The sequence below is a fragment of the Nipponia nippon genome, unplaced genomic scaffold (genome assembly GCF_047370975.1).
Source record: "Nipponia nippon isolate SJK-2023a ecotype South Korea unplaced genomic scaffold, ASM4737097v1 scaffold_4, whole genome shotgun sequence".
Classification (NCBI taxonomy): Eukaryota; Metazoa; Chordata; class Aves; order Pelecaniformes; family Threskiornithidae; genus Nipponia; species Nipponia nippon.
In genome coordinates this window covers 66217327-66245280 of record NW_028262358.1, presented here as the reverse complement: position 1 = coordinate 66245280, position 27954 = coordinate 66217327, and the positions used below count along the sequence as shown (strand labels likewise).

The following is a 27954-nucleotide window of genomic DNA, read 5'->3' as shown; positions in this document are numbered from 1 at the left end:
ATGCTGTTATACAACTATAAAGTATGTAAATTTAAGATTTCTTTAGTTTTTTCTTATGTTCAAACCCACAACCACACTATACTTCTTGAAGTGCTCCTTAGATTTTTCCAAATGATCTGTCCACTTTTCTCAGGCTTCATCCAAATTGCTTGTCTAATTTTGGATTTTATATTGGCTAGTCCAAAATGGGCAACATTAATTATTTCCTCTTTTTGTGAGGTAAGCCTGCGAATTTTGCCCTTCATGTTTTATATTAAACTGTCCCATTACCAAGTCCTAAGCAATAAGGTCTTTCCTGTTCCCCAGTTGTTGTTTCCATTTTTTCTTCCACTCTGCTTTTGGGGTTAATTATCTGAAATTAATGTTACCTCTCACAGAACTGTATGTGTGCCATAAAATTTCTAACTCAAACATATGCCTTAAACATTTAGCAGGAATAAATAAGCTTTGCTGTTCTTCCCCCCAGCTTGTGATGATGAATGCACAGGACTCCTTCTCAGTGACCTGGATCGGCTAAACCAGATGATCCTGAGTGTTAACCTTAGTGGTCCACTGCCTGCTCCATATAAAATGTTGCATGGTTTTGAGAACATGACACAGGAATTAAAGGTGTGTTTACAGTATTCACATACATAAATGACAGGGCTTCAGTACAACTGTACTTGAATCTGTTCAAACATACAGCCGTGAGTAGGTTCAGGGAAGAAGGAAAAAAATCAAGATTTAATTACTTCAAACTTGCTTTCATTGATAAATAGTTATTACAGTTATTTAATTTGATGTATTTTAATAAATAAATCTCAGAGCAGTAATTTGTTTATGTATGTGCAAGGAATTATACTGGAAGCACAGAAAAAGTGATGTCGCATACAAATAAAATAGTGTTCATGCTGGTGGTCCATAAAGCAGTTATGTATTTTACATACTGTATGTTCCCTACCATACTTCTAGGTTCTCCACTAAACTATGTAAAGCTGTCAAGATTCCTGAGAAAAATATGTTGGATGGATGTGACACATGAGTCAATGACAAAAGGGAGTTGCATACTGTAATGAAAAGGAAATTTTTGATGCTTCTTCTCTACAATATTTGGAAGCACTGAGATCCATTAAATACAGATTTTCACTCTCCCTTCTCTCTTCCCCAACAGCATTTGCTTTCACCTCAGCGAGCACCAGAGAGACTTCTTCAGCTAGCACAAGAAAATCTGGATACCCTGGTGACAGAAATGGATGAACTACTGACAAGAGTAAGCCTATGATCACGGTGGAGTCTACGGGTTTGGTTAAGGCTGCATAATGCCAGAAATCTTCTGAATATGAATTAAACATGAATGAATAGATGAATTATAAGATGCTTCTCAGTCTCAGTGTTTGAAATGGCAGCAAGTCCTCTAACAACTTCTTTTTGTGGGCCAATACATTGAGGTGTATTTTCTGCAAAACTTTATAATAATGTAAGAAAACTTTATAATGCTCATACAGAGCACTCAAAAATGAACTTATTTGGAAAAGCTGACACTAAAGGAAAGAGAGTTCTTGATATAGCATTTATGGGCTTTCCTAAGACTTCTGCTACAGGTTATGTTACAAACCTAATGGCAACAAAACCATGGGATTATCACACAGTTTCTCCTGTCTGGAGTTTTTCTTTGACTGGCTGAGGCTTTTGGAAACTGAACTACCTGGTTTCCTTCCTTTTCTTCTGAACATTAGTACTGTCTCTGGTAAGGCTATCTCCTTTCTGTATCAGAAACATCATCTCATCATATTCCCTTTCAATCCTTCTGAGTCTGTCTCAAGATAGTTCTCAGCCTGTTTCTCTTTTAAGATTGCCTGTTGCAATACAAGTAGGCTGGCTTCACTCGGAGTTACGTAGTGCCCAACCATCTCAAGAACATTATAGGAAAAATTTTGCTGGTTTGCAGTTTCATTTTCCATTTTGGGTTACCTGTTTGGCTTGTTTCTCCAAAAAATTGTTTGCTGTAGAGCAAATGGTAGTCTACGCTGATTCACTTATTTTAAAGAAATTCTATAGCAATGCAATGGAAGACCTGGTTTAACAAATAACAAGTTCTCATTAAGAGTCAATGAATGAAGTAATTGAAATGGGACAATATTTAAAGAGAGAATTCAAATATATGCACAAGGTGTGTGAGTTTATTTAAATATATGTGTTCTATATTTCATTTATGAGGGTAGTGAGAGGCTTCTGGATTTCAATCAATGTGCTATTTACTCTTTTTATTAGGAAAGTTTTATTTCAATATAGACCTTATTTTGGTCAGTAAAAGACATTGTCTAAGAAAATAATATAACTTGTGCCACCTAGTGGAGAATAAAATAGGGAAATGGACCAGCCACAATAAAAACATAGCTGTCCAAAATATATTAATATAAAGACTAGCAAAAATCATGGTCACGAGTTGTGCTCCCCTGTATTGAAATAGCCAAATAAGAAACACATGGATTACTGTACAGGTGAATATACACCTGAGAGAATTTACCTAAACCCCATACAGTTTTAGCAATCTGTCTTAAAATTGTTAACGGCTTACAGAACTAAAATTCTCAGAGAAACTGGTTTGTTTGAGTGGATTATATTCAATGTTGAAAAAAACTATGAAATCATGGATAGTGGGTAAGAAAGCATCTGTCATGTGTTTGCATATGTATGTGTGTATGTGTGTGTCTATACACCCACATACACGTGTGTACACAGGTATCTATCTATGCATACTCATTGTGAGTGTAAAGAAAGCTTGTTTTTTCACTTCTGTTTGATCTTCTATTTTTCTGCCAGAAATAACTATGGTAGTTTTAAGTCTAGGTGGATTTTTAACTCATGACAGCCCTACAAGCAGGGAAGATTATATTTCCTGTATTAAGATTTCTTAATCTTAGGCTAAAAGACAATTTTTTTTTACTTTGCATAGTTGCTCTTTTCAGTATCCTTTTCCAATTGCCCCACCACCACCACCACCAAAAATTAAATAAATTTTAATCCCCCATGGAGGTGACCTAAAATAATGTTGCAAATTCTGACCTTCTGTAGACTAATCTTGGAAGGAAAAAGATTGAAGGTGTGGTCTTAGGGGATTTAATGTAGCGGCCAGATTATCAGGGCTTCCCTTTCTGCCATTTTCCAGTGTTGCAATGAGTAAGTAGCCTTATGATTTCCAGTCATCCTTACAGACCGTTGTTAACTGGATTGCAGTTGGGTTTTTTAATTTGGGGACTGGCAACTGGTGGCAAGTCCTACCCTTCTCTTTCTATGTTTGTAAATAGGAGTAATGTCCCAAAAAGAAGAGTGAGTCCTGATGTAGTGTGTTCAAGTCTCATTTCCAAATGAAGATAACCACATAATGGCTAACATTTGAGGCACATGGTACAACCATAGGTAGCAAAGTTTTTCCCCATATCTGATTCGCAGGCTCACTAAATTTTCAAAGTGAAACCAGTAGTGATGAAGAAAAAGGTTGATGAGGATTGGTGAGCAGTCTGTTTCCATGAAAAAAAATTCTATCCAATTTAAGATGAAACGTAGAAGACAATAGTATTTAGTCGCTACAAAACCTTTGGGGTTTTTGCTTCCTTGTGGTCTCTTTTCGACCAGTGATTTCTTACATCAATGCAGCACTCCTTTTTCTTTTTTTTCCCATAATAGTCTTTCCTTCATTCACTCTGCCATACCTCATGTCTTTCTCACGCTAATTAGGTTCTTACATGTTTGCATGCACATTCCCACATCTACTACCAGAGGCAGACCTCAGACTCTACACTTCCTTTCAGTTCACTACTTTTAGTCAAAACCTCCTCCTCCTTTCTAATTAGGTACCTTCAGACAGGGATCAGAATCAATCCTCTTGATTGAAATGCTTCTTTTGACTGTAAACTTTTTCATTTCTCCCATACCACTGAATTTCTCAGGCTCAAAAATTTCTGGAAGTAGTAGCAGAGGCAACTTAGTTTGCAATAGTTGGAAGCATTTGGAGGGAGAGCCAAGAACTTCCATCTGTACAGTGAGGTCTGTGTTTACTCCTCCTTCTGTGGTCTGCAGCTCACTAGCTGGAGAAATTCCTGTAGGGCTCCTTTCCAGATGCCATCCAGAGGAGTTTCTTATGGCTTGATGAAGACCTCAGACTAAACACGCAAACAAAACCAAAACAAAAATGTGTGTGTAATTGCTAATACTTGCTAATAGTCTAAGTTGCTAAGAGGCTAATAGTCTTCAGACTGGGACAAGGTCTTCCATGGAACCTTCATCACTAAGTACCAGCTGTGAACATCACCAAAGCAGGTTCACTGATCTCAGATGATACTTTCTTTACTAGATTTCCATGGTAGGGATCTCCTTTATGCCAAAAAGTCTTATTTGTGTCCAGACTTCTTGAAGATTCATTCCAAACTCTTGCTCTGGGTCCAGTCTGCCTGACCGTTATTGCTCCCCCAGAAAGATTTTGTTGTGTCTCTTTAAACTGTTAGGAGATGCTGAAGACTGACCTTATAGAAACAGTGAACTGTAGTAAACTGAATATACAGGAAATGAGTAGGACTTTATTAACAAATAGAAAGATTTAATTAGCCATGGAATGGCTAGGTACAATGTGAAGAATATTTACCATTTAATTTGGTTTATGGAGTTAAAGCTAGACCAGATAACGAAGTGAAAGGTTATTTTTCAGCAAAGCAAATTATGGCAAAATGTAGAAGGCCTTCGGTGGAGCTGAATGGGATTTAAGTACTAAAGAGAACTGTCACCAAGAGGAAATGAAAACTGTTCAATGACAGATTAATGTGCACAAAAGTGTAGTACGTGCCATTCAGTCATAAATGTTGAGAGGTTAAAGTGGCCAACTGGAATTAACATGAATGTGGAAAAAGTAATCAAAACTAAGAAAAGTATATGTAAGTTATAAAAAAAACGTTTGTAGTAAAGGACTTATAGAAATATTATAGAATATAATAAAAGTGAATGTGAAAATTCCAAGCAAATAAAACCCAAAGAATAAAAGGCTGATTGTGGAGGATTTCACAACAAATAATAAGGTAGTTCTCAATTACATGAAGAATGAAATGCCATCAGAAATGCCAAGCTGGGTTAGAGCAGTGGTCCGTCAAGACCATTCTGTATTTTTGCCTTTCTCCTATCCCAATTGCCTCTTACAGCTCACTGTGACAATATTTTAGTTCTGTATTCAGGCAGGTAAAGGGATTTTGTAAATCTTAGAGGAAGTAACCAATAGCATGATTAAAGCTGTATAAATGTGAAAAGCCATGTTCCTCTACTGATATAGGGATGAAAATGGAACCAACTCCCCCTAGTCAGTATGGGTTCTTAATTCTTCCTGTATAATTCTATCTACCTGAACCATTTTAATATAAAATACTTTCAGAGTAGCTACTTTGAAGTAAGCCAAAACTGTAAGTGGTACGATAATGGCAGGAATTTCATTTCAGAAACCCAGCTGTCCTGATGTATCTTGAGGGCTTCCATCTAGAAGCTAACCAGGCAAAAATAAATGTGTTAAAGTGATACTATTTCTCTTTGACTATTATTGAAATGTGTGGGTTTTTTCTGTAACTGAGAAAACAGTTTGTACAGCTCAAGTCAGAGAAAACCTAAGCTCATTTTGAATTATTGACCTTCTAGCCATTTCCCAGAGACTGGAAAGATCATAATGCCCTGCTTCAAGACATTTCATGGGAATGCAATCTGCAAAGAAAAAAAATGTTGGGTTTTTTTTTTTTGCTTTACAATACAGTTTGACAAGCTTTTTTTGCTTGAAATGGTCAGCTTCTTTGTAATAAAAATAGGTCCATTTTGTAAATAGGGACCTTGAGAGCTAAGCAGAATGTCTTAAGATGATTCCTTTCCTTAGCATGTTTTTCAGGTCTGCAGCAGACATCTCTCTTCATCCTGCTGCTGCTGTTATTCAATAAAATTATAAAGCGTTTAGTTACACAAAGCTAAAATTTTGCTGAGGACCCCAATATGTTATAAACAAACAACTTCAAGCATTAAAGCTGAAAAAAACAACTCTTTTTTTTCTCTCTTTCTTGGTTTAATTAATGTATTGATTTAAAATTCTTCTTGCTTGTTGGCATGAACTGTCTCTTTGAGAACGCCTCCGGGGAGGAAGCAAAGAGGTCATGGTATCTACTGCACTTTCTCAATCGAAAAGTGCACAATTGTGAAACTATGGAAAGTATTCCCTGAAGAATCTATTAAAAGGTTCCAAACAACGTTTCTTTAAGCAAATTCAGTGAATAATTTCATCCTGTCTCCCTTTGTGTGCTGTTGCACACAACTAGCGTTTCTAAGAACCCAAAAATAAAGCCTTCCAATTTCCATTTAAAGGAAAAGGTAATAAAATTTAATTGTGTACTTGAACAGAGCATGTCATTTCCCATACATCTAATCAATAATTCATTGATGGCCTTTTGCCTGAGGAAAGTTTTGTACATAGATTCAGCCAGTAGGAATATTGCATAGTGCAGCCTTGTCCTGCTTATTAATTATACTTTTCCTGAATTTGGATCACTAGGCTACCAAGGTGACAGCAGATGGTGAGCAAACCAGGCAGGATGCTGAGAGGACTAATGACAGAGCGAAATCTCTTGGACAGTTCGTCAAAGGCATTCTCCAAGCTGCTGAAGGTATTGGAAAAAGAAAAATATGCAAATTGTTTCTCAAGAAAACTAAAGCATGGTGGGGAAGAGGGTCTGAGAGACAGTGACGAAGAGTTCATTCACTGAGAAATGTCATGTGCTTTAAATGTTGAGTGAAGAAACTACGGTCAACTGTCTTCAGACTTTCTGCAATCTACAGAAGCAGTTCATATAAACAGTGCACTGGTGATTACGGACAAAGGCTAGCAGAATATTGAGTATGTTTCTTCAGGATTTTTGCAGTTATTTGAAGAAAAACTATTATGATGAAGTAACTAACAGGGCTTAGCTTTTGTTTATTTTCAAAGCAGTTAAAAACATGTATTGATAAAAAAGCTTGATGTAATTTTAGCACTTGGTACATTAACACTTCATCTTAATTCCCCAAAATGACTTCAAAAATACATTACGACTTGCTGTTAATGAACATCTGCTGCTTGGAATTTGCAAGTGACTCCTAACCCTACCTAAGTAGTGGCATGGAGCCAATTCTCTTTCTTCCACAAGCTGATTCACTGCACTTACAAATGCAATAAAGACTTATGAGCAAAATGGCTTGAGAAGCAAGCTTTGAAAAGCAAGACCTATATATTGCATGAAGCTATTAAATAAGCTAATGGCTGAAAAATATGAAAATGATTGGCAATCACATACAGGTTTTTTACTTGAAAAATACTGATCTGTTCTTTCTTCCTTGAAACTGCCACTACAGTACTGATTTCAGTAGTTACGCTTCTGAAGGTCCATTTCATTGAAAAGGAAAGCTTCCACTTTTGTCCAAGTGCTATAAAATAAATTTTGTATTGCCTTTCATGTAACACATCCCAGTATATGCCCTGTAGCATGAACTGAAAAGCAATTTAGGATATCTTTAGGACGTGCAACTTTTGACATGAAATAGATGTGGGAAAAGCAACAAGAAAAAGTAAGCAAGCTTTCAAGAATTTTTTTAGACAAAAGACCATGTTCTTCATATTTCAACATGAATTTTGGATGACAAGGGCTAAACCAATTTTTTGCTCCACAAAGTTTATTCCCAGTGTTTGTAACCCAAACAAAAGTTTCCTCAAGTAGGTTTAGCAATAGGAATTACAGAGTTAGAAGACATTGAGAGGATGAAATAAATTTATGCAGTATCTTAGAAGTAGACAAAGACTTTAAAATCAATGTGTTTGCCTAGTGGCCAAGTTAACATTTTAAGAATAGATGAAGTATAGGAGCACAGGACTGAAAGATACCTCCTGGGTTGCTGCATTTACTCCCCTGCTGTCATAAATTTTCTAACCCTCATTTTCAAAGTAGTTCCCAGAAATACACACAATCTGAATAGGATGCAGCTTCAGAACTCTGCATAACTACATTTCTAGCTAAAAATATTCATGTTTAGTTTATAAATATGTGTTCTTTTGCCAACCTTGTTCTATAGTTCAAATAGTTTTTTTCCTCTTCCTTGTTCTCCTCCTTCCCCCACCCCCAACTGTTTGTAGAGAGGAATCATATTCCCCTTCAGCCCCCTTTTTTCTAGACTAAAACACCTTAAAGCATATTCTCCCAAATCTCCTGCTCACCTTCATATAATTTCACTTCCTCTGTTCAAAACTAGGTTCGTCTTTCCTGAGCCCAGGTAACAAGCATTGAAATAAGGTTACTCCAGTGTCTTGCACTTCAGTAGCAATAAAACCTGTCTATGTCAGCTCTCCTAATACATTCTGGGATACCATTTCCTTTGTTTTCACAGCTGAGTGACATTGGAGATTCATAATATAGCTATGTTCTTCTCATTCATACGTTATATCTAACTGGCAAAGCCATAGTTTACAGCTGAATTTTCTGTTGTTATTTAGTTCACCACCTTATATTTTCTACTATTGAATCTCATTCCAGTCCGATTACTTCAGTTTTGAAGGTCATCCAGTTCTTTCTGCATAGCATTCCAATCCCTCTCTACTAAGACTGTCTCACAACTTTTCTTCATAAGCATATTGTCTCAGTAGACTTTTTTTTTTTTTTTTAATTCCTCCAGGATAATTAATGAAAATATTCAACTGGATTTGCTATTAAACCGTATAGTCTGACATGTGCCACCTTTAGAAAAAAAAAAAAAAAAAAAAAACACATTCATTTATTCCACAACCTGTTTTCTACTTATTTCCAAAGAAAGTTCTCAGGCCGTAGTAGAATTTCCGTTTCTTCAAAACAGGCACTACATTTGCTTGTTCTCAGTCAGTCAGTCTTCTTCCTGGATTTGCCATGTCATGCACCAGATCAAGTTTCTAGAACAGCAGTTCTCTGGTCATTCCAGCTTGAGTTCTTCAAAATGTTCTTCCTCTTGTTGTGACAATTTCTATATCCTTACTTCTGATTGCCATCCTCAGTTGTCTTCCTGTTCAAGATCACCATCTTTCAAAAACTAAGGATAAACTTTCACCTTATGTTGGAGCCATTCCTAGATTATTTTAAAATTTGACGGAAATTTAACTGCATATTGGCCCTATACCTTGTCTCTGTTCTTTTTGACCTATGAGACATTGCTAGATTGTTCCTTGAAGACATTATGTCCACTCACGATGTTCTGATTGAGATGACCAACCAGTCTGCAGGTATTCTTTATGCCCATTCCTTGTCCCCCATCCCTAGTTTACAGATTTCTGAAAATTATAGTACTTTGGATCTATAGGAATGCAGGCCTGTATCTGTGACCCTGAGCTCCCTAGTACTTGTTTCCTGTAGGCAATACCTTTAGGATGAAATGCCATGAAAGGACCTATTTCTTTCCATTGACTGAAAGTAATGCTTGAGAAGGCAGTGCTTAGAAATACATGATTGTAGATCTGACAGATGACTCCCTAAACATCAGGGGATCAAGGAATTCTTCAAGTCGTAAAAACTCCTTATTACAAGTGAGAAGTTTGTAGTGATTTGTTGTAATGACCATACTCTGACCATTGATCCATTTCTACTGAACTGTCTGTTGACTTTCTGAACTTCTTTCTGAGTACCTGTAGCTAGTTTTCCCTTTTAACTATGGAATTTCCCCAGCTTTGCAATTCCTTGTGTTTGTCTATGTCAGTGCATCCAAATCTTTTAGCACCACTGGACTCTGATAGTTTGCAGTATACTAAGACTAGAAAGTAAAGATTGTTATGGGAAGTGGAGGATGGAGGAGAAAGATAAACCTAGGTATAAATTTTCCTGAACCTAATAAAAACTGAGATAACATATCGATTTTCTCTTTCAAGGTAAATATTCAGGGAGGTTAAATTATTATTTATTTATTCCAGATTTTAAAAAATTAATATATGCCTATTCCTGGCCTGAGGTAACTTAGTAATGATACATAACATAATGCATAGAAGTGATCCATGATCCATTTAAGCAAAGTGTAGTCTTTTTCTAGTCCTCACTGCCCCACGCATAGCCACACTTGATTAAAGATCCAAATCTCATTTCTCACTAGCAAATTGAAGACATCACTGGATTAGAATTTTCTTCATAATTTGCTCTAAACCTACACAATGTGTAGATGAAATAGTCATTTATTTGAATTCTGGAAGACAGATTTTCATTTCTTCAACTAAAGATTTAATTTAAAATATTGAAAAGTACCCGTGCGACCAGGAACTGTGCTATTTTGGAGAAATCAGTTACTCAGGAGCCCTGTGCCTATGGAAAGGCAGCAGTACTTTTTAAAATTGAAGATAGAACTGATTGTCCTAAATGACCTAGTTGCTTCTGGAAGTGTATATTCTAATGTGTTGTGGTGTGCTATGGCAGAAAGATTTTAGTCCTTGAACATGATACCATGTGTACAGCTTTATCAGTTAGGAATAATTCAGCTATTGCAAACATGCAATACATTTACAGTGTACCGTCATATATTCCAACCTTCATACCCTTCTTTTCCATTTCTGGGTATCTGCTTCTAAACACATGAGCGGGTTTAGACATCTGTGGGTATCTTTCACTCTTCTCTCCTTTTTCCAAAATTTCCCAATCATTTATTCTTCCTAGCACTGTTACGTCTGAATGCTAAAAATGACATATTTTGACGTTCTCCAAAAGTAATTTAAATCTAATTTTCATTGCTTGTACTGCCTGCTCCATAATTCTATGAACAATATACCAGATTATTTTCTGCTGTTTTGAAGGTTCACTGCAAATTCTTTCTTTCAGGAGGAGGAGGAGGAGGGGAGCAATATATTTCTTATACTGGATATAAAGACTTCTTCCCTTTAATTACTGTGCTTAAAAGTGAGCTATAATAAAAGGTTTGATGAAACATATAACATTTTCTCATTTGTTGCTGATGGTTGGATTAACCATCCGTTATATTTCACAGCAGGAATAACCAGTGCAAGTTGCATTCCACTTGCTGATAGAGTTGATGGGCAGATGCTTAAAGCCTAAGTCTCTCTGTTGTTTTTATTTACTAACTCCTTACATAAATATTTTTGGCCCCCTGCAGCTGCAAATGAAGAAGCTATAAAACTGAATGAGACACTCAGAACCCAAGATAAGACCTTGGAGAAGAGTCTTCCAGAACTGCAGAGTGAGGCTGACAGAATGATCGCAGAGTTGAGAAGTAGAGAGCTGAATATGCAAGAAAGAATAGCTCAAGATGAGTTAAAGTGAGTAGAGAGACCTCAGTCTTCAACCTCCCAGTGATATCTGACTCTTGTAAATGTGATTGATTGTCATCTTTTCCAACCAAGTTTTCAAACTGGCTTGAAAGAGGCTTACAGAAATGTTAAGGAAACCAAGGTCTAATACTTTATACCTGTTAACGTAGCATTTGCATTTTTGGAAATGCTTACATGTATGTAGAAAGCAATCCCTAGGAAATTACTTCTCTGTTCAACAGGTACCAGCAACATTTCTAATCTAATTCTAAGCAATTTTTCTCAGTTTGTTTTTAGCTTCTGCTTCAGACCTGATGAATGGCTTTTGTACTAAAAATCTTGTCTAGAAGCTTGGGGGTTTTTCTGGAAAACTAATTGGTCTAAGAAAAATATTATCTGTCTGCAAAGTTTGTCCAGTAGCATAGCCATTCAAAAGGATGTATTTTGCCATACATAGAATAGTGTAGATCAGAATATTCCAATTCTGTGGCACAGTTCAGAAGCCCAGGGTTTGGTTATTTAGCTATCTGTAAAAATAATATATATATAAAAATATATATATATATATAAAGTTATATTGGCAGCTCTTTCTAAAACATTTAGCAAAATGCTGAAAACTTACCTGATCCAGAAAAATACTTGGCTTGAAGTTAAAATTCTGGTAGTCTGTTACTTCTGTATCGATCAGACCAGGCATATTCCTAGAGCTAGGCTTTGCTTAGCACGTCACCAGAGCAAACAACTAGCAGGTAATCCAGCTGAGCAGCTGCGTGGTCCATTGAAGTTGTGATGGCCCAGAAAACTGTCTGGGATAGAGGTATTCAGGCCTGAAAATGTCAGTTATCAGGTGCGTGCATACTGTAAGGAGACATAAATAGAATCCAAGATTAGCTAAGAATTCCAAGCAGTATAGAATAAGATTTGTACTGCCTATCTTACACTTTATAAACTGGATCATTTTCTGAAAATCCTACCAGTTCAGTATTTCTTCCCATAATTCTGATGGTTCTGCTTTCTGTTCTCTTGAGAAAGGTTATTCTGCAAACTTATTTTTCAGTAATGTTTTATTGCTTTTTCTTCTGATTCCACTGAGCCTCTTCTATCCCTTCTCCACCCACACATAGAAATAAACCAGGAAAAAGTAGGGATTAGAAAAATTTAGCCAAACCTTTGAAAGTGCTGCCTGAAATTTTAGGGCAAGCTGGGGGGAGGCCTTTCAAACAAGGTGTTCTTAGTCCTCGAATGCTACAACCAGCATGAAACTGTCAGACTAGCATGCAATAATTTTCTACTCTAGCCCAATAGCTAAAGTAGGAAGTGCAGTAGGGCTTTTTTGAGGGAAAGAACTTTTCTCCCTCTTACCATTCTTCCTGAAATGTGCCAAGTGAGTGTTTTCATTTCTTGATAAAGGAATGCATTTTATACTAAGGAATACATAAATATACTCACTGATTTCAATCAAAGTTGTATGGTTTGTCTTAAGGACAGGATTACCTCTTTATAGGCAGTCATTGAGATCCAAGAAATTTTGGCAGTGAACTCAACAGAAGGAAAATTAGTCACTGTGGATTATGGGGCGGGGAGGAAAGCTCCCTAGATAATGTTTTTTGAAACTCTTATAAAGTACTGCCTCTTAAAGAAAAATGTCTTAAAACTGCTTAAATAATGTAGTAAGATAGAGGATAGGATACATTCTGCAAGGAAAAAGGATGAAGAAAAATTAAGCATTCTTAAAACTGTGTGTGTATGCGTGCATGTGTGTGGATCCCTATGCTCACATGTATTCTTACAGAATCATTTAGAAATACTTTTTAATAGCTCTGCAAGTCTCATGATCACTTTGAAGTAGTTAATCATGTTTACTCTTTGGTAAGATGTCTTTTGGCAGTGATTGTATTCTGCTTTCAGGATTTTGTCCAAGAACAGAATGACAAGAATCAGGGGATTCTTCTTACCTCTCCTATGTTTTCAGTGAATTCTCAAAAGTTAAATGAAGAAGACAAATTAAGTAAAGTCTTCTTACTCTCATAGATGGAAAAACTTCTCTTGCATGTGCAGCTCTTTCCCTCATTTATTTTCCTTCAAACTTTTCAAATCAAGTCTGTAATCTGATTGCTTCAGTGTACTGAAATGGCACATTAGTCAATAATTTCTCTCTAAAAAGAGCATGTTAAAAATACACCAGTTTCTGTCCTAAACTGTCCTGATTTTCATACTTATGAAATAAATCTTTCAATATTTTATAACATTCCTACGCATTTTCTCAGATGCCACTGAGTTGCTATCAAGGGATGCTGTGAGCCAGAATTCTAACTTTCTATTTAGTATGCTGAATAGCTTTATTTTTGTGTGACTTTTTATTCCATAAATTTGTTGGATGGCTTTTGAACCACTGTGAACTTGTATCATCCAGTTTCCTGTAAGAATGAATTGCATAACTCAGCCACACAGTGTTTGAAAAGATGCCTCCTGTGTTTTGACATCGATTCCTGATATTTTCATTTTTGTATTTGGAGAGACGCTGGACAGTTCATCACCTTATCCATGCTACTCATGATGTTATAGCCCTCATTTCTTCTCCAGATAGATAGGACAACTCTAACATATTTAGACTCTCATATATATACAGTTTATTTTTTTTTAATCATGTTGTCATCAGTGTCTAACCTTTCTTTTGTTCCCTTGTACTCATTTTGAGGATCCAGACCATACAGCTTTCCAGGTGTTAAGCCAGACCTGTGATTGTCTCTTCTAACACTTCAAGCATTTTGTATAGTCTTGTTCTTTTTCTAGAAAGGTATCCAGTGAAAGTAGCACAGCTTAAATGCGCAAGATAGTACTTCAAGAAATGTGGTGCAGTCCAGTCACATAGAAATTCTAGTACGTAAAGCAAGGGATTACATGGAGCAGATTTATTGCCTTATACTTCATTATAGAGAGCGGAGGGAAAAATGCACAACAGGTCGATATGGAAGTGTTATCTTTCAAGCACCAGTAAGGAGTTTTGAGGCAGACTACTGGACACATAGGTAATTTGGACTGTGCTATGAGGCAAGGGCATAAAAAGGGAAGTCATCTGTCTTGTACGGTTCCTCCAGCAGTGCAGTCTCATAACGGTGTCAAAATTTGCCAGAAGTGTAAGACCGTAGCTGCTTATACAAAGAACAATGGAGGACGTATGGGAGAAATTCTGAATTCTTTTCTACACTTCTTCTGTGACAAGGTGTCAATACTGGGATTTAATTTTTGATTAAATATTTTGTCCTCAGAAGTTGCAAGTTCACAACATGAATAATTTTTTTCATCAAAACCAAAGGCAGGGCAGATGGGGGAAAAAAGAGTCCATCTCAGAAAATCCCAAAGCTAAGGTAACAATTTGGCTTTCCTTGTCTCCGGTTCAGATCCTTCATTTAAATTATGCCCAGTGGCAGCATATTTTTTCCACCTCTCAGATTTTTTTTTTTTCTGTGTGCCTTTATTTATGTGTTTATTTTTAGAAGGTTTCTAATGGAACTGACTATAGGCAGGAAAAACTGCAGTGTTTTTCAGAAAATACAGTTCTTGTTTTCCACACAGCTTCTTCAGACCCATTGCCATAATGAGATGGTATGAAAAACTTAATCTGTTCTAGGGGGAAGTGCGATAGATTTCTTCTGTAGGTATTATCTATCCTACAAATTCCTGTTTACTTAGGATTTTTCTTCATCTCTAAAGCATCATTTTGGAGGTGCCTCTTTTTTTGTCTTTTTTTTTTCTCTCTCCTTCTTGTAGTGGTGTTGCATTACATGAAACCGATTCAATGGCCTAGTATCATGAGGTAGAGAAATGACAGGACATAAAGACTCCAGTACTCCAGTCCTTTAAACTTGGGTGCAGCACCTCTCTGATGATCAAGAAATACTGTATTCCCTGCCAAAAGCAGGCACTTGGGAACTTTCTATTTCTGGGTTGCCAAAGTCTATTAAAAATATCCCAGAATTTATTTTAGATAGCAAAATTCTTTGGGAACTGGAAGTCATAAATCCAAGGATCCTGGGGGTTATTTATTTCACAGGAAAGTATTTATGATTTTCGACTGTCTAAAGCAGTTTGTCTGCTCCAACACAGCTTGAAATCAGGCATATCTACATATCTCCCTCATTTCAAGGTAGGAGACCACTTTGTGTCACATGTCACATTAATGTGAATGAAGGAAATCTTTTAGACAAGTTGAAATGTTTCAGAAAACCTCGCTTTACTAATCAGATCTCAAGAATTGCAACTTACCAAAAAAAAAACCCCAACAAAACAGTCTTCAGTGGAGAATATTTGAATATTTTCTACTTCATAAATAGGACCTTAGTGGCATTTAAAAACCTCTTTAAGAAAGGGCTTAAGAACAGCTGTCATTTCACTTTATTAAGCATGTGTTCTCTTGAAAGTTATTTTGAGATTTAATTTAGAAGTCTATTTCATTTGCATGTTCTTAAGACTATGCAGATTATTTGGTGTAGGGAATATGAACTCAGTGCCTTCATGGGTGATGATGTATTGCAGGAATGCAGAAGATCTTTTGGACAAGGTGAAGAAATTATTTGGTGAGCCCAGTGAGAAAAATGAGGATCTCAAAAATGAGGTCCGGGACAAGCTAGCAAACTACCACACCAAAGTTGATGATGCTCGAGATCTGCTAAGAGAAGCTATGAGTAAAATTAGGGAGGCTGATCGTTTATCTGCAGTCAACCAAAAAAATATGACCATGGTAGAGGTGAGTGCTGACAAGTTGTATCCTTGATTACTTGGAGTCTGATCAAAGTTTGAAACTTTGCATGATTAAATCTTGAAACAAAAATATAAGCAAACAAAAAATATTATTAAAAAATAACTATATCTGATGTAATTAAAAGGAAACCTGTTCCTCAGAATAAGGAAATGCATTGGCTTTTAAAAGTAGAATTACTCTACAGCTTTATCAAAATAATATCACCTGCTATTAAACACTGAGTGGAGAGTGCATTGGATTTATTATTCTGGGGGAGATGAAATTCATCCCAGTATAAATAGTCATGTAAAATTCAAATCCTGTGCTCAAGATTTAAATAGGAGTTCAGTTAAAATCTTCGCTGTCATATATTTGCTCCTAGAAAACTTACACTTTCATCTCCCTCTCCAAACCCTGGGAAGAAGACTGAAGGGGGTATATGGATATTACAGAGTAATAAATCAAACTTTATCCTCTGTAGTTAGTAGCTGTTATAAATGATCTTCCTCATAGCAGAGGGGTCTGCTTGTGATTTAATTTAAATTGCAGAGACTTAAAGAGCATATTATACTGTACATTAACAAGCATTTAACCAAGACATAAAGAGCAGAGTCAACCTAATGAAGATAAATGTTTCAACTCTGTTTGTATCTCGGAGAGCTTTCGCCTTATGTACAATGATGAGGTTAGAGTTCCGAGACCTCAGTTCTCAGCAGAGATTTGTGGGCTTGATTGAATTAAGGAAATACAGTGCTGTAAAGAAGTTAAATGATCTCTCTTCCGTGCATTTTCTTGCCAAATGTGGACGGATAAAGGTTGGAGAAATTACCTGCTATCTCAGTGTTTAAAATATTCTCTGCATCACAGTATCAGAGTGCCTGAAGGCATCCTTTCCAGCAGTGCTGCTGGAACACCTGGTTGTTTTGAGGAGGTTTTTTTGCTTTATTTTGACCCTGTTCTGACCAAGAAGCCATCACAGCACGCTTAACACTAGAATGCCATGGTCTCCTATCAAACTGATCTGTGATACTCAGTGGGTCTTGCACAGGAAATTACCAGTTTCTTATTCAGAAGTCCATTCTTACTACATAATATGCAGTATTTTTATTAGTTGGAAAATCAAGAATCCTAAGGTTGATCCGAACAATCATTTTTTATCTTACATTCTGTAGTTAGTGAAACACCGTAAATAGGATGTAAATAGGAAAGCAGCAGAATATTTTGATGAATTTTGCCTTCATAGCCAGAGAAGGTAGTTGTCAAAATGAGAAACTTGCATTAGGATTTCTAACTTCTTTTTGGTTCATTTTGCAATAGTACTACAGTCAGTTACCTCTGTTACAGAGCAACAAAAAACCTACCATGTGGGAGGGGGATACAAAGCTGGGGACAGGAGGAAAAAGAAAAGGTATCTTACATTATATGTGCTTTATTGTTGTCATTGTCTTTGCTCTGAAAGCTCAGAGAATTCCAGAAGTGGCATTGTGGCATGGTGACAAAATGCAGTCTTGTATTGGGATGCTGGTATTTGAACTGGCAACCCCGGTCTAGTAAACAACTCGTAGTTTTCTTTGCGTGAACATATCCTATAGAAAAAGAAGCAAGCTGTAGAAGATGGCAGACAAGATGTTGAGAAGAGCCTGCAGGAAGGGAATGATGTCCTTAATGAAGCCAACAAACTTGCAAATGAAATCAGCTTAGCTGTAGAGGTGAGTGTTTTATCATCCTTATCTGAGAATTTGTACAACGAAGCATCATTATGGAAGCAAAATAGAAAATTAAAGTAACGCCCAATTTTTCTTTTTCTTTATAAATGTTGGAATATTTGATTGGAAGAAATCATTTTTCCATTGCTGTACGGCAGAAAAGCTAATCTGGTATATAAAACTGATTTAAGTTTGAGATTTAAATTATTCTTTGGATTACATAAAGAGCTAGCTTATAGTTTTTCATGGACTCTGCCTTCTTTTATAAATATGGTATTGTGATTGCGGTTCTTTAGAAATGCAGATTGCAGCAGATCCATTCGTAATCTCACTGCAACTCTGTGATCTAGATGTAGATTTATCTGCACAAAAACTGTGTGCACATATCAGAAGGAAACTTCAGAAATAATTTGTTGCCTGTGGCAACAATTTTAAGTCTAGATAGATCAGGGAGAGGTGAGGATTGCACTCTCATTTTACGTAATGTTTTTGAAAATTCTGCCTTAAAAGTTTTATCAACAGAGTTTGAGATCAGTGCCTTAGCTACAAAAAAAAAAAATACATCTTGAAATATCATTGGTTCTGGAAATATTTCCATCTTGCACTGAAAAGTGTTGTAGTGAATGAAAAAATGCCTTTTGGAGAAATGGGAAAGGAAGCACTTTGAGGTGGCTTATTTGAACAGGAATGGCAGGTCTTCAAAAAGTATAGTTCTTGCTAAGATACCTTAATAAGCAAAAATACATTGGAGTCACTCGAAATATGATGGTCCTGAAACATGAAACTTCTGTCATTGGTTTGTTATTGTGGAGCACGGCGACAGTTTAGTATAACTATGAATGCGTCTACATTTAGGAAAGAAATCCAAATTAGATTTTATAAACTTTTAAAATGTGCAGTTCCTTAATTGTAAAATAAAACTACTAAGCTCAAGAGAGGCAAGTAGCTCTTGGAATATAGTTTTGTCTCCCCTCTGCTCTCTAGTCCAGCCATTCCTTTATTCTTTCCATATTAGTTCTCTGAAGTCTTAATACACGGGGAAGTTATGCGATAATACCTCACAAGGAAAATATATATATATAAAGGGCTACAGAATTCTTGCACTCAGCCACTTAAAGGCCTTTCTTTTGTCATTTTCAGTATGTAGAAGGTGTGGCAGATAATATACAGCCAATGTCTGATCAGCTGAAGGATAAAATAGATGACTTATCACAAGAAATTCATGACAGGATGCTTCCAGAAAAGGTGTTGCAAGCTGAGAACCATGCAGCCCAGCTGAATGAATCATCTGCAATACTGGATGGGTAAGGCAGCCATTCGTTGATAATGATAAAATCACGAAGCAGGTTTGTAAAATTGCTTGACAGAAATTGAAGGGCATTCTTCTAAGACTTTGACATCTGTCACTGGGAGTATACAAATAATCAGTGTTCTATATGAGTATACAACTATCCAGTTGGTTAATTGGTATGTGTATCTCTTGTCAATCATTTCATACATCTTGTGATGCTTATAGGCTGCATTGCCTGCAAACAGTGCCCTCAGATGCACTCTTAACACAGTTTAACTTACCATATGCTTATTTCTATGTTGTTGTAAAAAAAATTAAACTTTGTCTTACAGAGTCCACTATGTGTTTTCACAAACATTTGTTACAAACAGGCAGTATTTTTATTTTTAAGATGACCATTTCGGTAGAAGGCCCTTATCGTGGTGCTAATTTGTTTACTGTCAGAAATCCCCCATAGTGACAAACAGTAATCCCTCTAGTGGTTTCAAAACGCTCTCCTAAAATGAGTAGTTGTCACAGGCCAAAATGCTTAAACTTAAGTACAGAAACTTCAGTTTCTGTTTACCACTATCGCGTTCTTAAATATAAGTGAGAATTGCAGTGCCCTTGGTTTATATGACCACAGCCCTTTCAGAAGTATGCTACTTTATAACTCATCATGAATATAGTTTCCTGGAAAGGATAGAAGGTAAGGGTTTTTTTTGTTTTGTTTTGGGTTTGTTGGGTTTTTTTTTGGGGGGAAGACGAGGGGTGTCTTTTGTTTTATTGCATTTTTTGCATTTAAGAAAGCAAGCCATAAAAAGTAAGTGTAATTTGCAACAGAAATACTCAGAAATAGATCATGGGTATTCTGCCTCTTGAACCTGTCACCAGCATAGCTTCAGAGTTTTATTTTCTCAAAAGCACTGCACGAATAAAAAAAAAAGATATAATTTTTTTAACATCAACAATATGCTCCTTTTTTGTTGCTTACATCTTTTAGATCTACCTGAAGACTTTAATATCCCGAAGACTTGTGAGCAGATGCTTAACACATTTTTTTCTTGCCAGCATCTGTAATTTTGAGGAAAAGGCACAGAATTATTTCTGATAGTGTCTGATAATTGTAAAATTACTGGCTTCGTATATAGTGTAGTCATACTACTCCAGATATTCAGTGTAATTCATGTTTTGAGGAGTATATAAAATAATGATAGCTGTGGTTTCCTAAGTAAAAAAGGATTTGAAGGGCACTGTTTCTAGACAAACGTGGCTTTTGTAAATGGTATGTGCACTGTCTGATTAGGACATGTCAGTTTTGTGAGGCATCTCCGGGCCTAAAGTAGGTGACTACTGTCACATCCAACCACAGTACTGAATTTGGATATAAATATCCAACTACATGGGAAGTTGGCATGGAGGAACTAAGTAGAGAAAACATAGACAGAAAAGAATATTTTGCCTCCTTAATGAAATGTTGGAAAGACATAGTGTGAGATAGAGGTTTTTAACTGTGCTAAACATAGACTTTTTTATGGATGCGTGCATGTGCTTCTGTCTTAACATAGGCTGACAGCTTGGCCTTAGAGAGTTTAGGGTAGTGTTTAAAGTCGCATTCACTGTGGTATAGCAGTACCATGTATACTTCTATCTGATCTGGATGGCAACCTCAGGTTCTCAAGATATACTATAAAAAATGCAGAATCAAGGACATTAAAAAACTATATCTAAAAACAGATTGTTGAAAATTAAAATTTCTAATGTGGTCAGATAAATAATTTCAAAGGAGAAAGAAATACCAAGGTGCTATGTAGTCCTGCATCAGGAGAAAGCTGTTTACTTCATGCACTGACATTAAACCGTCATACTTTACAGGAATATGCAGTCTCTATCTGTCTTAGGAATTCAAAAATGTATCTGTCTTCACAACTGGCACTTGGGTGTCTTTCAGTTAATACTAAATTTGCCGGAAAGTCTTACAGGAGAAATTGAGGGAGAGCCCTTTCTCTTCAATCACCCGCTAAGGCTTCAAATAGTAAATTGATTGATGGTGAGGATGTTCTCTTGAGAGTTAGAACATGAAACAGTTCGTTAATTTAACCTAGAAAAAATAGTTATTTTTCCTGTATACAAGGAGGTATTAGTATAGGCTTCTCCCTTATGGGTAATTGCCTGCTGATGAGTAAATATCATTGGTATTTGGCAAATTCAGTTCAGTTCCCTCCTAACCAGAAGAGATTTGAACCATATTTCTAAGCAGTACTTGAGCTACTAGCTAGAGAGCCGTTCTGGGCTGCTCATTTCTCTAAGAGATCATCACAAAAACTTCCTATAGCCTAGTGAGCTCCATCTGTAGTTGAGGAAGGAGATATGCTTTTCCAGGGGTGATGCAGAGGCGGCTCAGTCATGCTGTTTCTGCAGTAGCCTAAAGGGAATCTCTCTCCCTCTATTAACTACATGCGGAGTCCAGGGAGCATACCTTCCATCCCCTTCGTCTTTCCTGTTGCATTTTGTAGAAATCATTAAATACTCATTGAAGCAAGGATTGGAGCCCAGCTGTCCCCAGAGAATAGGTTAATTACTAGGTTAGAGAATGAATTTCTCTTTCTTCCACACACACTGTCTCAATGACTTAAGTATTTTATACAAGCTGGAACAGGTCCAGCAGGAGTAATCCCTGCCTCCCTTGTATTGCCATATACCTTGATGGCTAGAACATTTCCCAGAGAGGCAAAAATCCAAGTTCAAATCCATTCTTGTCCAGTTCAAGCAGGGACTTTAGCCCATTTACCATTTATTCAGGAAAAGCATCATAGGCATCAGGCATAATGTATTCTGAGATAGATGTCTTCAAGTTAATTCTGTAGGTGCAGTACTTCTTTGCAGAAAATATTTGAATATATCATACAGAGTGCAAGAAAAGTGATTTCTCCAGCCTGCTGGCTAGAAGTTCCCCTGAAAGGGGGTTAGCTGAGCTCGAGTCCCTGCACCAGGAAATATTATGTGTTTATAATTACTTTTTAATCTAATTATAGTTATTAGAATAGAGTATTTCATGTAAATGGAACACCCCATTCAATATGAAGCATTATTGGTTATGTTTTTCATTTTGGTCAGCAAAATTAACATTTAGCATTTGGTTTGGACAGTGAGATCTCCAAACCTGGCATTTCCGTATTCGGCATCCAGACCAAGAAATTAGCTGTTCGTACATTTTGCTTTAACACATGCCTATGATGATCCCCCCATATTCATACAGCACAAAATTCATTGAGTTGCCTGGCTCAACACATAATCTATAAACCCACATTACGAATATGTTATCTGCATTATAGTGTTAAGCACTACACTGTCTTTTCTCAGTGTCTCATCCATTTTTATCTCACAGAACCTCCTCTTTTAGCCCACACTTTTTTATGTCTTTCTGCATAGATAAAATGTGAATTCCATTAAACACATGATGCCAGAACTCCTGAAATCTCAAGTGTAGCATTGCTCTCTAAAGAAATGCCTTAGAAATACAGGCTGTTGGGTTTGAAAAAGTAGGATACTATGTTCTGTTGAGCTCTGATAGCAGGTTTAATAGTGTGTTTACTTTTCCCATCCCAACAGAATTCTTGCTGAAGCAAAAAACATCTCTTTCAATGCCACACTTGCTTTCAATGCTTATACTAACATCAAGGATTACACAGATGAAGCTGAAAAAGTTGCCAAGGAAGCCAAGGCTCTTGCAAATGAAGCTATGCAAGCGGTAAGAAAAATAAGTAAATTGGGAAGCAGGCTTAGATTTTCTGTGGAAATGTGCTACACCTTATCTCAGATCCATGTTTTGCCATCTTACGACTTTATTTAGAGACCCCCGCCACCATAGATTCTTGTGTTGAGATGAGAAAGCTATGCCCCTGTCAGAGCTACACGTACCTTCAAACTACATCCCCATTTGTTCCTAACTCCTGTTCCTTATTTTTCTTTCCCTTTTTGTCTACTGTTCTTCCTCCCTCTGTCTTCTACCTTTCAGTCTATGTCTGTGGCTCAAGCCAACAGCTGCTGCAGGAAAGCTTTGAGTCAGGAGTGTAGGTCATGTGATACTCAATAAAGCTAGTTTATGTTTAACGAATGTTTTGTACACATCTAAAGAACTCCATACCTTAATTAACTCTTCACCCTCTAGTTCCACGAAAATGCTCAGAGGCACTTCTCTGAGCATTCAGCTAGCAGAATTCTAGAAATGGAGAATTGTAGGAGGGGAGCAGAAAGTTTATTCATAGAAACCATACAGCTTCTTTTGTGAACTCTGCCATTTTTTGCAGAGAAATCTTATTCTCACTAAGAGGTACTGCATGCAAATTTTCGGAGAAAACGGAGAGAACTTTTAAAAATAGGTTTGTAAGGTAAAGCGAGCTCTCCAGCCTGAGTCATAACGAGGAACTCAGCTCCTTAATGCATATACTGTGAGCAGAAAACGTTCATAACCAAAATTATTTTATGTCAAATATCAAAGGAGTTAATGGCTAATTTGTGGAAGTTGGTCAGAGAGCAACTATGTGCACTTCACAGGCACACAGAAACACGAGGAAATGAGAGTGTAATATGAAATTGCCAAACCCTATATTTGATACAGAAACATATAGATGAACAGAAGCAACTTATAGTTACAGCACTTGTACATGAATAAAGGTAGCTTGCAGAGAGCTACTTCAGTCAAACGGATTATGAGAATAGCAAAAGCAATCACATGCTGTAAAGGTCTGTATTTAGGAGAGGGATAAAGTGACCTAGCCACTGCACAAAAATTTTAATATATTTAGGCTGTTTACATTGTTATTTGAAATAGAAGTTGACACTAATTACTATATTTCTCTCTTGATGAAAAAATTTCACCTCACGCATTAGTATGCGCTAGTTCTCTGTAAATAGTTATTTGTTTCACTGGAACTCCTAATTGTACTGCAGAAGTAAATAAAGAGCTGTGGATTTTTTTTTCTTCTCATTAGGATTTAATACAGATAGCTATCTTTTGCTCCTTTCATGACTCGCAGTGAGTGAGGCAGGCAGCTGTTTCAGGGACTGAATAGGAAAAAAAGGCACCTACAGCAGTGAAGAAACAAAGCAAGGAATTACAGTATGGCTACAAAAGAGTATATATCGTGTAGTGAACCGGCTGATTATACCATGGAGACAAAGTGGATAGATAATTTGAAAGGGATGGAGGTGAAAATGGACAATATGATGTAAATAGAGGCAAGCGAGTAGCAATGAAAGAGACTAGGAAAGATATTATTAAGGTGAGGTTTTAAGCATCTCCATTGCATGTATTCATTAGAGGGAGCTTTGGTTTTGTTATGAGCTGTATATGTGTAACAGGGATCCAGCTGATAAAGAAGAAAATGGAGGGAGCTGCTGCCTTTTAAATGTACTTGACTTGATATAGAGGTAATCAAATTGCTGTGGAGCAAGGTAGAATTTAACCATTTTTTGGTAAATGATCATGTGAGGATTTAGGGCCAGATTTAAAAAATATGTTAATTGTGAAGTTCAGTCATCATTTCGCTGTTCTATTTTTTTTTTTTTTTTTTTTTTTTTTAATGCAAAGACTGTTGAATGTTTGCTCGTCCGAAGTGCAGAGCTTAACTGCTAACCGGGTAAATCAGGCTCCCTCTTTCTGCAGGCCCCAAGGAACTTACTTTTAGCTGAGCTTCAGAATGGGAGTGGGAGTGTACCCTCACTCAGAGCTGTCTGGAGCACCATGGTTCAAGCACTCTCCTAGAAGGCAGTATTTGGGGATTTGAGCCCCCCCAGACTGAGAAGCCCCTAGAAACTCTGTCCCCTCCTTCCTGAGAAGGTGCTCTTTGGGACCCTGTGTAGAAGACAGACATCATGTCTTTCCCCTCCCTTTGAAAGATGGAGCCATGTTCTCTTCTTTATGAGAGCAGTTGTGGGTGCCTACCTTCTATAAAACACTGTGCTCTCCAGATGCTAGCAGATAATAGAGAAAAGGGATGAAGCTCACATGCACCCCTGAGCCTAGCCTCTCCCATTGAGCAATTATAATGTTGAGGCAGGGGGAAGAAGGTTTCCCAACAGCAGCAAGCTGGTGCATGAAGTAGAGATGGTAGGGACAAGACTGAGTTTTAGATTCCACCCTCTATGTCACTGGAGCGAATAATTTACAAGAACCTTAGTGATATCTCAGTGGGTTTTTGTATTTTGGTTTGTAATGGGAAAATTACTTTGTTTTCAAATTAAGCTAGTGTTGCTAAAAGCAAGAACAAAAAGATGCTTAAAATCCATCGTGATTACAGGAAGCCTGATAAATTACTAGAAAAAAATATATTAAAAATATGACAGAAAAATTCCTCCCGAGCTTTTCATGATGGATTTGCTCTCCCTTTTAAAAGCAAAATGAATTTAACCACAGATGAGAAATCTCTAGCATTCAAGCAGCTTCAACATCCCATTACTTAGCCAAGGCAGTAACTGACTGAAGAGAGGAGTCATGTTAATAGCTCCAGCTTGTGTCTCACAGATCAGAATCATAGTTTTACAATACATCTCGAAAAAGTGTGATTATTCTTAAGCTTTTTAGAGAGGGCTTATAGGCTAGTAACTGAAACCACAGGTGACATGTTGGGTGTTTAGGGTCCTGATTACTTCTTTGCTTTTGATTTTCTTTGTTGTGGTACCCTGACAGTTATGTTGGGTGTCTAGGTTTCCTTACGTGGTAATGGCATAAAGCTGCCTAGCCATCCTCCTCGTGAGGATTTCCTGAGGTGCAAATCATTTGTAACGTTTTGGTACTTCAGAATGCTCAGCTGTCTTCAGGACTGGTAAAAATGAGAGTAGCCCTCACTTGCATAGGTGAAAACTTCCCAGGGTAAAAGTGTATGTGAAAAGAAAATAATTAAATTTAATAAGGCAGAACTATTTTTTACTGATGTGAACTAGTATTTAGGTCTATAAAATACCTTCTATGTGTGTAAGTTCAAGTATGTGATTCTCAAAACTGTCCTAGTGCATTTACATCCATGCTTAGAGCTGTACCTCTGCATGTGACCAAAATCACCAACATGCCAGCAGGTTTGGGCAACATGGTGCCTACTTCATGTTCACCTCCATTCACGAAACTTCAGAAAAAAATCCTTTCTGCAAAGTCCCTGGCAGCTCTCAGTCTGATACGTGTTCAGACCATGCCCAGCATGTGCTGTCAGGGAAGTCTTCACAAAATGCTGTGACTATGCCTGATCCTATTCAAACTTGCAGACTGTAGCACATTTCCCTGTTACTGCGATGTCAGTGATTCACACAGTCGTCCCTAGGAGATCTGGAGAGATTTCCTCCAACCCAGAAGAATGCCATAACCCACCAGACTATGGGCTGAACTGAAATCTTTCTGCCACTCCTGCAGAAGCTGGGCTGTTTGACAGGGTTCAAGATTCATTGAAATACCAGAAAAAGGAAGACAGAGGGGATATTCTTCCTAAATTCTTTCCTTACCCGAAATTATCTGCTAATTATCAATTCATAGAGTTTTTCTGTAATCTGATAGCTGTTTTTCTTTTGCTGTTAAACTTTGTTAAAATTTTTGCTAAGCCATGGATAGGAAAAAAACCAGACCATTAAGGATGATGTATAGTTTCAGTGGCAGCATTTTGTATTATATTATTATAACAGCACTTATGCTTCTAAACCATGGTTGAGATTGCATTGTTTGGATATGTGATGAGATCCCACTTCTGCCACAAGGTGCTGAAAGCAGTCAAACTGCACAGAGATTATGTGGGGAGGGTAGGGGGCGTGTAGGAAGGTACAGGGTGAGGAAGGTATTCCCAGGTTATGGATGCTCTGGAAGAGGCAGAATTAGAACAAATTAGATTCCTGAGACCCTGCGATTTTCCAATTTATCTTGAATCACAATCTTTTCTTACTTTTTTTTTCTTTTTTTACAGCAGGTGTCCCAATTTAGAAAATAATATCAAAGACCCTTGGCTGTCAGTCTTATTAAATCATAGAGGGGTTCATCATGATCCAGGCTTACCACAAGCACACAAACTCACCTCACACAAAGCCAGAAAATGTTTTTTTTTCTTTATTGACTTCATCATAACTCAACATCTCATAAGCCACAAGAAAAGAGAGCAAAAAAAGTATATTTTGCATCAGAATTCTTGATTAATCCTCCCTTTCAGAATTATTTTAAAATAAATATAAAATAAAGCTTTTAATCAGTACAAGTGTATTTGTCTCTGAAGGGGCTTCTCTAGTATTAACTTTGTGCTGAAATCTCTTTCTGACTAATTGTCAGCACATGCCCAATTATTGTGCCTGAATTGATGAACTTCTTGGGTTTTGCCTTGTAAACCTGGCCTTCCAACTTCATTGTATTGAATATTCACTGCTGTAACAGCCAGCCAACCATGCCAAGTCATTTAATAATAATAACAATCATTATTTTTTAAGTCCATGGCCACAGAGTGATCATATTCTGGGTTCTGTTGCTAATGGGAAAAGGAATATAAAAGTATTATCTGATTTGACAGGTGCATCTGCCACAAAATCTGGCCAAACGTTCTTCCTTCAGGAGCAGTCTTTTGCTTAATTGGATAGTCTTTGTTTTTCCTGGTTTATATGTATTTTTCCGTTACCAGTGCTACTTGTATTACGTGATAAAGAAAATCTATAAGATGCTAATTTTGTTCATCCTTTGAATGTATAGTTTCTGTTGATGTTGAAAGGAATTTGTGTACACAGCTTAATATTTCAAGCGAGCTTGGAAATATGGCAGTCATGTGGGCCTTCTTAAAATCACTTAGCCTATGATGAAAGCTAAGCATACATTTACATGTTGTATGAATACCAGGAATCTTTAATAGCTATATCCCTGTGACATGGTGACATATGCCATGAGATATCCTGTAACAAACAACTTAGTTCTGAATTTTGCAAGTAC

General features: G+C 37.0%; 1 protein-coding gene across 5 annotated transcripts in view; it reads left to right on the top strand.

Moving 5' to 3' along the window:
- LAMA2 (laminin subunit alpha 2) overlaps positions 1-27954 on the top strand; it is a 373593-nt gene that overhangs the window by 281892 nt on the left and 63747 nt on the right. For all 5 annotated transcript variants that reach the window (XM_087775778.1, XM_087775777.1, XM_087775776.1 and 2 more), the window contains 8 exons: positions 467-609; positions 1151-1249; positions 6548-6659; positions 11137-11299; positions 15827-16037; positions 17624-17740; positions 18878-19041; positions 22620-22758. In XM_087775778.1, coding sequence (XP_087631904.1) covers positions 467-609; positions 1151-1249; positions 6548-6659; positions 11137-11299; positions 15827-16037; positions 17624-17740; positions 18878-19041; positions 22620-22758 — 1148 coding nt within the window. The remainder of the gene's footprint in view (positions 1-466; positions 610-1150; positions 1250-6547; positions 6660-11136; positions 11300-15826; positions 16038-17623; positions 17741-18877; positions 19042-22619; positions 22759-27954) is intronic.